The 10904-nt window shown below is 52.0% G+C and overlaps 1 protein-coding gene across 1 annotated transcript; it reads right to left on the bottom strand.

Annotated features, from left to right (window-relative positions):
• Positions 1-3995: 3995 nt before the first annotated feature.
• On the bottom strand, positions 3996-9368 carry DYNLT2B (dynein light chain Tctex-type 2B). The gene is made up of 5 exons (XM_050902717.1): positions 9301-9368; positions 8612-8745; positions 6916-6985; positions 5067-5130; positions 3996-4444 (listed from the first exon to the last, which is right to left on the bottom strand). The coding sequence occupies exons 1-5, from the start codon at positions 9366-9368 to the stop codon at positions 4397-4399; spliced, it is 384 nt and encodes a 127-aa protein (XP_050758674.1). The 3' UTR covers positions 3996-4396.
• Positions 9369-10904: the final 1536 nt, after the last annotated feature.

Raw genomic sequence — 10904 nt, 5'->3', positions numbered from 1 at the left:
CCAGCATGGCTGCTCTCCCCACAGCCAGCATCCGCTCTATCTAGACAGTCTAAGCCCTCAAGTCCATTATAAAGGTTACTGCAGGATCTGGCAGGCAGAGTCCTGTCTACACTAAAAACATAGGCTGCTTCAGCTACTCTGGTTGAGCAAAAGCAGCTATCCTGCAGCATATTAATAGCCACATGAACGTATAAAAGGGATTCCAGTTCAGCCAGTGCCACACATTGGTCCAACAGCATCCAGACCCAGACTTTTGCTATACTGGCTAAAACAAACCTCCAAGCCTTGCATCCCCTACTGCTACAGGCAGGCTGATAACATTTCCTCAAGGAGAGCTCAAGCATGCTGAAGATCTGGTACCCGTGTCCTGCAATCGACGAAAAGATGCTGCTTTTCCCCAACAAAGTCCCAAATGGCTCAAGATAATTCTCTCTAACACCACTACAACTGAAAACAGTGCAGCGTGATCACCTAGGCAGCGCTGCTACGAAATACACACAAAAAAAAAGAGAAACTGCTGGCAAGACCTTCTCCATGAATTCACGGCCCTTCTGGGTACACCATAACCCCGAGGCACTGAGCGTCCCGGCATGCGACAAAGTCTCTGCTGCGGTTAGCAAAGCAGCAAGAGTAGGGTTTATGCAGAATATCAGAGAAGATTTGGAGCCTGCCCAGGGACAACAAAGTACAAGGATAGGCGGTCATTCTGTCCTGACTTCTGTGTTGTGTTGCATCGTGTTTCATTTTTAGGACTTAACAACAGAGCCTTTTGAGACTTCAGGAGGCAACCTCCTTTAGTAGGTTTATACATCAATACCAAATCCTTGCTTCAACAATTATTGTTTGTGGCTCATCTTACAGTAATTTCAAGACAATTACAATCCAGATCTTGGACCAAGAAACTTTCAAGTCACGAATTTTAGTAATTCTGTATATACAGGAAATTTCTTCAGGAAATAAAGCACGGATATTTGCCATCTGAATTTCAGAAGCAAATACGGTGGCTGTCCTCAGGCCCTGGAGTCCTGCGGATGGAACCCTCACCAGTACCTGCTTCTGACCCTGCCGGTCTTTGCCAGCCGCAGGCTGGGGGACCTGGTGCTGCAACGGCACAGGGTGGGGACAGAGGAGGGAGGGCCACCTGCAGCATCCTGCACCTCCCTCCACAGCGAACAAGGGCTACCGAGAAGTGTCGCAGCCCTCAGAATTCCTGCAGACTTTAATTACACAACCATTAATCAGCGCAGCCAGGACTTTGGTGGACACAAAAAGCGGGTTAGAGAGGATGTGTGCCTGTGCGGCAGCTAGGTCACACCTTCCTTCTCTGCAGTCAGGGCCACCTCCTCGTTCTTCTCCTCTCTCCCCAGGCCTTGGCTGTGTCCCCTAGATGGGGGGATGTCCCCCAAAGCCCCCACGCTCCAAGCCCTGGGGGTGTACTCCAAAAGTTTCCCAAAGCATCTGCTGCTGTCTCCTCTCAGTCTGCCCCCACCGCAGCCGGTCCTGCCATCCCCCGAGCATTGTGCTCGAGCCCGAGCCTCTCCCCAAGCCCCCACAAAGGGGAAGCAGCGCACCATGTCCCCTCCCCAGCAGACACTGCCTCCTTGCCTGAAGCCAAGCACCCTATGTCCCTACCAAGCAGAACCTCCCAGAGCCCCCCTGCCCCATAGGGAGCCTGCCGCACCCAGGCGGGGCTGCCCCCGTGCCTGTGCCATGGCCACCCTGCTGGGACAGAGGTCCCAGGGAGGGACCCCTGCCTCACCTCGCAGGGGTAGCGTGAGGTGCCCCTCATGTGCCTCCAACCAAAACCCACCCACCTGCCTCCAGCCTCGTGACGGGCACCCCTCTGGCCCCACAGCGACAGACCCCACAGCGACACCCCCCACAGAGGGACACCCCTCTGGTCCCTGTCCCCTGCAACCCCAGTGGCAGACCCCACGGCCATCCCAGGGCCACCCACGTCCCCACAGCGACAGACCCCACAGCCTCCCCGGGCCCCCCACGTCCCCACAGCGACAGACCCCACGGCCATCCCAGGGCCCCCCACGTCCCCACACCCGACAGACCCCACGGCCATCCCCGGGCCCCCCACGTCCCCACAGCGACAGACCCCACGGCCATCCCGGTACCCCCAGACTCCCGACTGACGCCCCCCTACCAGCGCTCCGCCAGCCGCACGCCGCTCCGCAGCCCAGCCCAGCCCGGCCCCGCCGCCGCTGCCGGAGCCGCTCCCGGCGCCAGCCCCGCCCCGCTCCCGCCAACGCCAACGGGGCGGCGGGCGGAGCCGCTGCGTGTCGGGCCGGGGCGGCAGGAAGGGACCGGCCGCGCCCCGGGAAACCGCGCCCGGAACCTCCGTTCCGGCTCGCAACGTGTCCGCCCCCCCCGGGACTAGTCTCGTAGGGTCGCGGGTGCCGCGGAGCTCCGCGCTCGGACCGGGGGGGGCAGCGGTGGGGGAATGGCCCAGCGGGGGTTTGCTGCCGCCGCCCCCAACCCTGCCCCGCGGCCCTTCACCTGTCGAATGTAAATTCTGGGGGTTATGGAAGGAGGGAGCGGAGCAGCCCTAGAGCAGAGCCGGCTGGCCCGGGCCACGGTGGCTTCACGGCAGCCCTTCACACTCTGCCCGGCCGCTCTCGTCCTGCCCGTGCTGGCGGTGCAGGAATACCGGCCGGTATCGCTTCAGCAGCTGCTTGGTCTTTCTCCGGGGAAAACACAGCACCCCTTACCCACCCCAGGCCACAGTCAAGGGTGGCTGGAGCTGAACGATCACAGACTCAAACCTGCTTTGTACAACACCTTTGTGAAGCAGCTGTTAAAAACCTCCAAAACCAGAGCGAGCGCAAGGTGAAAAATCATGATTTAATCACCACAACTTGATAAAAATGTCAAAACAAGAGTCCAAGGGCATGTATGATCTCCTGGCAAGTGTCTTCATGTGGAGGGATTCACTGCTCCCCAAAACTTGCACTCCCAGGCTCACGCACAAACTGAACGGCACCATTGCATCGTCTCTGCAGCTCCCTTAACGAGTGACAGCCACAGATAGCGACTAAGCAATTGGAGAAGTCACCCTCTATTTCCCATCAGAGGAAGCCACTTTCAAACAAACATAATAGAGAAACAGGAGTGTGCTGCCTCCAGGATTGTAGCCAAAAGAGTGATTCTAGAAGATGCATCGTAATTTGTTACTTCCCCGCTTTCCAAGAGCTGCATGGACAGAGTGCGTTCTGCTGTAGCAGTCGGTGAAGGCAGGATTCAGGATTCACCTCACCCAACTTCAGCACTCTAAAAGCCATTCATGCCATTGGAATTGTTCAGCTGTGCTTGCTCCTCGGTCAGCACAGAGAGAACAGGCATCACCACAGAGCAACTCATCCCATCTTCTGATGGGCACCTGGGATGCACTCTGGTGGCACCCAGTCTCTTGGGAACCAACCTGCTCCTCTAACATCTCAGGAGATGAGAGGCTTTAGCACTCCTTTTGTGATCTACAGCAGCCTTTTCTACTGCTCCTTTCCGAGGCTGGAGTCCTAACAAATCTGGGCTCCGAACATGCACCCTCATATCCCAAAACAATTACAGAGAGGCAAAGACTGAGAAAGCACTGCAGTATCTGCTGGAGCGGGCAAAGAGCAATGATCACTCACAGCGTCCACGGGTGCCAAAGTTCACCAAACCAATGAGGAGTTACAGCAGGGAGGAGTTTCGGCAGTCCTGGGGTGTGCAGGCTGCTGGCCTGACCTAATGTCCTAAATACCTTGTCTTCCTATCAATTAATATCATCTCGTGTGACACAGCTGGGATTCACAGCCCAGTTGTTACAGAGGTCAGAGGAACAAATCCGGATAACCAGAATAAGAGGTCAGCTTTATGGGTTAATTTACAAAGAATGCTCAGAAAATGCTCATCTGAGCAGTGCAGACAAGCCATCCAGGCTAGTGCATCTTGTAGAGTGGAGGAAAAGGACAAACAGTGGAAATGGCAAAGGTCAACCCACAGGATACTAAATACATAGATTTATTATGTTACATTTCTTATAAATATTTCATTCATTTCAGAAAATCAACAAAAATAAAAGCAACAGAACCCTTTCAAGACAAAAGTTGAGTTTGCCTTAGAAACAACGGCTATTGGCAATATACTTTTAGGACAAAACCAACACACTATATAAAAACAAGGGGCGATTTAAATAAAGGACATAATAATATTGTGCTTAAAGCTATATCGATATCCACAAGGAAAAAGGAATGTTGTAGTGTATAGAACAAGTGTAGGACATGCTTTCTAGAGCTGTTATTTTGTAGGTACTAAAGGAAGAACACGATGCTTTTGTGCACATTAACAGAAAATACCCTGAAGCGTTCTCCCCCACCTCTGTCCTTCTGTGCAGTGTTTACCATCTTCAATAGTAGAAGCAGCCAAACGCAGCTACCACACAAAACAGGCTGTCCTGGGGAAAAGAGAGAAATGCTCCGTGTTAGTAAAGGCAAGCTCTTTGCTAGCCTAACTGAAAAGGCTAACCTAAGGGAACATTTAGACCAGAGCATAACTTTATATTGCAATATATTGCAATTTTCTGTCTTTTAGTTAGTTTCTTTTTCACCTCACTTGTGGTGCAACCAAGCTCAGTGTGTCTGAATGCCAGAAATGCCTCAATTTACTCCATCCACACACCTGCAGGTGTCTAGGTGTCAGTTTAAAAAAAAAAAAAAAATGAAATAAAACCTTAACTTTTGCTCAGTCCTGGATGCCAGCCATGCTCCATGGCAGCAGTTCAGCAAAGCATGTAAGAAAAGACTTTATCTCTTGTGTTTCCTCTCCCCACCTGTAAAATGGTGTGACTGTAACGACTTTTGTACAGTACTGTATGACCTACTCAGGAAATAAGTTTTACTATGTTGGGTATTATATCTAAGTACGTTTTGTGAATAAGGACATAAATCATATTGTTTCAATAGAGTCTTGGTTCCTTCCTTCTAGTGGTTGTTTTTTTTCTGCTCCACATTTAAGGTCACTCTCATACAAAGCAAGTAGCTTTACACTTTCCCCATGGTAAAACAGCCGATACTTACATTCATGAACACATCGTGAGCATAGCTGTCAGTGTCAGCATCCCAGAAACATCGCGCAGCCATACTAGACAAAGGAGACGGAGCAGAGCCATTACCCACAGAGTTCACGTGTAAGGACCTAAGTGATCACAGATACTTTCCTCGAAAAGCAAACTGAGCTTCCTTTAAAGATAAAGGAAACAGGGAGCGTTCTCCTGAATCCTGAGCCTAGATCCCCACTGCTGAATTCCACCACATGCTGTAACCCTCTCTGCATGTTAATCAAGCTCCATCTTCAAACTCATCAGCTACCAACCCTGCCAGCTCCACTGTGCAGCAGGGCTTCAAACCTCATTGCTATGGTGCTTAAGAACATTTGACTTCTGGCCTATGCATATTGGTGGCTAAATTAGCTTATTTGTTCTTGTCATTCATCTCCTGCACACTCGTGGTATGTACTCCCAATTTATTTATAGGGAGCTATCGTATTCCTTGGTGGACGTTGTGTTACTAGGCCACGAGCTAAGCTCTTCTAGTCCTTTCATATCTATACTCTCTGTTCCCTGACCATCCTGCTGGCCTTTTTCTACACGTGCTTCAGTCCAAGCCTTACCCTGAAGACAAGCAACCAGACCATAACAGGATATTACAGACGAGACCTCGCTGCTGCCTTGTCTAACGTCATTGACACTCCCCTTTCTCTGCAGCAAATGCCCAGCTCCCTGCCTGCCCCAGTCAGTCGCAGCTGACGGGACCCCTGTTTGTGGCACAGCATATTGTTCCTAGTCCCCACACGTATGACTTACTGTCCTAAGACTGTTGAATTTTGTCCTTTTTTTCCATTACCTTAGCCCTCAGGGTCATTCTGCTTTTTTTTCAGTCCAATATTCCACTCTGTCTCGGGAATACCCTGGTTACCCAGTATTTTGCATTAGGGATGTTAGTGATCATGCTTCAGTCTTGCCTCCTGTCTATTGCAAACCAGATAATTTCCCCAACTGCTCTGTCAGTCTGTGTTGCTGGGCTTCATGTTTCAAATCAGAACACCTCAATGAACCGTTCACCCTGGTACGCTGCTTCTGGAGCCGTCTGCCTGCAGACAGACATTCCCGACAAAAGCCTGAGCAGCAGGTACAGATATTCCTGCCTGACCTCCAGAACATTGAGGCAGCAGATCTGATTATAGCTCTGCTGCACTTATCCTTTGCTGGAGTACTAGGCACAATAATAAAGATAAGCCCAGCAGATAAAGCACATAAACCTTGTGGGCTGTTCTCTTTTGTCTTCTCCCTACTCACTGGTAATGGAAAGCTACAGCCCACTACTGCAGCCAAGAGGAATTCTTTTGTCTGATTGCAGGCATCTGGAGCTAGATTGCAAGTGCTCAGCACCCACAGTCTAAGCTTGATTCCCATGACAGTATTGCATGGGGATTATAGAAATTTAAACTTCTGAAAAATGCCTACCTGGGGGGATTAAATGCAAATGAAGTACTTATGGCAATCTGGCTTTAGACAGAAGTGAGTTACCATTGCTTGTGCTCCAGCAGGGCCTTGAGAATGGACTGGGTGTGTGCTCTAGTTCATCATGAATACAATGTAAAATGACTTTCTGCAACACTCCTCACAAGCGCTTTTCAGCATTTCAGCTTGCTAAGAATCGCCATACAGCCAATTATCACCGGGTAATTCAATCAGCCACAATCCAAGCCCTCACTTGCCACTTAAAGAGAAAAGAAAGTGCCTTACACTTTATCATCTACAGAAAGATCTTTGTACCTAGGAAAGTTGGAAGCAGCTTCCAGAGGGAAAAAAACCCACCCAAATCCAACAAAAATTATAGAAATAGAATTAGAAGATGCAAAACTTACTTCACTCCTTCTCCTCTCTGCTCTCCAATCACCACTTGCACCACCATTTTGTACCTGTCAAATCCCTCCTCTGGAAAGAGAGAAAAAAAAAATAGTGAGAGCAACAACTTGCTTAAAATATGAGCCCAAAACAGGACCCAGAAAGCTGAAGATTTCTGGTTACAAAGCAAGTGTCTGTACAAGTCTGTGCAACTGGCAAAGTGGACAGACTGCCTTGCGGCTTCATTTTCCTAGGTACAGAGTACCATGGTCTTACTGGAGTTAAAGGGTGAACAGGGTATTTGGTATCCGTCAGAAGATGCATCTAAGGTAGAAGACACCCCTAAACAGCCACACTATATGTCAGCATTCTACTTTGACAACTTTCAAGAACTGAACGCATGAAAGAATGTAAATAAGGCTGCTGGTGGACAAAATCCAATTTGAAAAAAATTGGCTTATTTTAAAACTGTTGTGATGCAAAGGTATTGTAGAGATTCTTCTGCCACATAGGTGTTTCCTTTGCTTCTGGGCTGGGATAAAAGGCCACATAAAAGCATATGCGGGTCTACGTTATGTGTCTGCAAAGATATGCAGTTGTTTTACAATAGTAAAGAAATACATTTGGGGCACAGGCCAGATCCAATTAGGCCATGGCAATGTTCCAGAAGCCAAATCAGAACAAGCATGTTTCAAATAAAATACAGATCCTAATGCCTGTCTTCCACAAAGCAGTGTCCCAGGAAGACTCTGGCGCACTGTTTCCACTGGAGGATTGAACACAACACGCTGGGTCTGGTAACATCCACCATGTCAATGCTTACCAGAGATGCCAGCTGATACAACCGCCACACCGGGCCAGTCTCGCTTCAGGCTACTGCGAGTGTGTTTACAGATTACTGAAGCCAAGCCCTGTGCATATTAGCTCGGCATCAACACGTGCTGGGACTACAGCTGCTGCTGGCTTTAAAGCAGATGCATAACTCTGGGAGAAGCATAAATCCATGGTTCCTGCCGAGGGTGACGGTATGTCTGTGTCACCGTGTCAGGCCAGCCCAGCAGATGGAGCAGCAGCCTGTCCCCAGAAAGAAGGCAAAAAAAAAAAAAGTGAGCGTGCCAACACACATCTATGTACTTGTTCCAGCACTGAACACAGAAAACGCTTGCTGGAGCCTGAAGTTTAGTTCTTGAACTCAAAAGTGTTGGAGGGCATCCTGCGCAGCACCACCACGACCTTTTTCCAGTGCTGTAAGGCTGTAGTCACATCCCTCCTCGGCTGACTGTGCTCCTAACTTTCTCCCGCTTTGCTGCTCCCACTGGGCCTTGTTCTGATCTCCCTGCTATTCCACTCTGACCCAACTCTGATCTAACTTGCAGCAGACAAAAAGCAGGAATGGTTCTGTTTATTGAAGCAAGAAGCAATGAAGCATCACTTCTTTCTTCTCTTTAATGCACCTTCTTTCCCCCTGCAGCCCCTCCAAGGCTGACATCCCACACCAGCCAGTCTATACGAAAACAAAACTTGTCTGCTTGAATTAGGTTTCTAGTTCTGCAGGCGAGGTATGTATGTATATAGGCCAGAACGTTTCATAACGGTAGACTTGAGTCACTCAACGGGGAAGAAATAGATTTCAAGTATAAAGGAGGAAAGAGGGATTTTGTCAAAGGGAGAGGACACAGTAAGAAAAGAAATTACTTCCCCAGCAAACCTCCTTACCTTTCAGTCTGTCTTTTATTGTCTCTGATAAAGACTTTGTAAGCTGAGGCATTTCTTCTGGGATGTACCGTACGTTGGCCAGCTTCTCCTTCAGTATCGCATGGATGCATTCTTTTACTGTGGACGACTTAAATCTATCAGGGCAAAAAAACAGCAACAGAAGGCCCAGAAAGTTCGCACAACGTGTAGAAACATACATAACCCCACCTAGGAAAATTTAGCTTTCACATATTAAAGAAAAATGACAAATGAAAAACCACGGGGGAAAAAAGCCCAGCTAAGATGGAGATACTTAACCAGCCCTGCCAAAAGCCAAGCACCCATAAACACAGGTGTGAAACCAGCCCCATCGGAGGTTGCCCTCCAGCGGCATCCCCCACCTGTGCTCCCCTCCTCACCCACATCCCCCTCTGTCTGGTGTCAAAGTTGATCTGGGAGCCCAGTGCCCCCCTAGTCCCCAAACACCCGGGGCTCCCCCATTCCCAAAACCACCACCCAGCCATGCCAGCCCCCCATGCCCAGGGACCCCCTCCCCGACAGTCCCACCGCAGCTCCCACATCCCCGGGGCCACCTCCCCCGAACCAAAGCCCCCAGGGCACCGCCGCCCCCAGGGCATCTCCACCCTCAGCATGCCCTCTCCCTCCCCGGACCCCACTCCACTGCCCCAGCCCCCCCGCCCCCAGCTTACCGGCGCTGGAGGCCGGGCCGCAGGCTGTACGTGTTCCCGGCCCCATCGTCCGGGCCCAGCTCGCCCATGGCCTCAGCCCCCCGCAGGCCGCCCCGGCGTTGGTTACCGCGGCAACCCCCGCCACTTCCGCCTCCCGCCTCCTCCGCGTCACGGGGCGCCGCGGTACGTCACGATGCCGCGCCCTGCCCCGCCCCGCGTCTCGCGCGGGAGGCTTGCACGTGGCCATGAGGCGGGGTGGGGGCCCGGGGGGGTGCGGACCCCTAGCGCCGGTGCGGGCCCGGGATTGGGGGTGTGTTTTTGACATTTGTCAAAAATTTTTTATTTTGACGTTTTTTACAATTAAAAAATTCATGCAATAAAATAATTGGTAAATAAATGGTAAATAATTGCAATAATAATTGTAATTGTAAATAAAGGGTTTGGCGAGCCTGCTGCCTGGGGAGGTGAGTGTGGCAGGAGGTCTGACGGGGAGAGCGAGCGGCTCCGCAGCGGGGAAGATGGCCTCACATGGCTGGGTGCTTCCCCAGGGCCTTCCTCCCACCCAAAATGGGCTGGCAGCCGTAGCCCGAGCCCCTGCCCACTCCCTCCCCCAGGGCTCGATGGGCTGGAGCGGCTGCAGACGTGGTGCCTGCGTACTTCAGGTGCTAGCAGGGCAGAGGGGTCCCCGTGCCCAGAGACGTCTTTGCAAGCCCGTGGCCTCAGCTGGAGGGCGGCTGTGTTGGTGTCCCAGCCCCCGGCGCCGGCTCTGGCCCCAGGAGCCTTGCTGGGAGCGCCCGGCTGCGGCAGGGGCAGCGGGTGCAGGCGGAGGAGAGCGCAGCCTGGAACCGTTGCCATTATGAAGCTCGTTCCCCCAATTCCTGCCCGTGTGTTGCTGCCAGACCCTGTGCTCCCTTCCTGCCTCTGGGCCACACATCCTGACCATCAGCATGGAGATCCCAGCTTTGCTCCTTTCCTCCAGAAACTTCTTAAATCTTCCAGAAAGGCCTACAATTGTTGCTCCCCGCTACCCTCCCCCCCATCACACCCTTGTGCTCTTTTCTCTGTCCGCAGCTGCCGTCTGTCCCAAGGAAGGCTGACGAACGATGGCTTGCGTATGACATAGCCCCCTCCTGAGAAGCTGACATCCTGCTTCCTCTGCTGTTTATCTTGATGCAGCAATCTCCGCGATCACGCTTCTTACATGCAGCGGGTGACATCGCCGAGAAAGGTCCCCGGGCGCTTCAAATGGAAACAGCGCGAAGGCGCAGCCGGTGCTGGGGCGGAGCGTGCAGCTGCTGGGGATGAGGGGGTGGAGGGGGCCATCACATGCGGCAGGGCTGGGGGGCACCTGGGATGGGGGCTCTGCGGGCAGGGTGCTGCCTGGAGGTGCCCCTCGGGTGCAGGAGGGTGTGAGGTTGCACCAGGAGGCAGGAGGTACCTCTGCCGGGGTTTTGCCCGGGATGCACGGACTCATCCCGACTGGCGCCAGGTCCTGCCCCAACCCGCTGAGTGCGGGCGGGTTGCTGAGACCTTGAGCAGCAGCAGCAGCTCCTGATTTCCATGGGCTTTAGCAGCACCGCTCACTAGAGATGATCCATCGGAGCTCTCAGTACCTCCGGGCTGGG

Source organism: Gymnogyps californianus, chromosome 10, assembly GCF_018139145.2.
Source record: "Gymnogyps californianus isolate 813 chromosome 10, ASM1813914v2, whole genome shotgun sequence".
NCBI lineage: Eukaryota > Metazoa > Chordata > Aves > Accipitriformes > Cathartidae > Gymnogyps > Gymnogyps californianus.
Note: the sequence above shows the minus strand (reverse complement) of the source record. Positions and strands in the feature narration are given on the sequence as shown.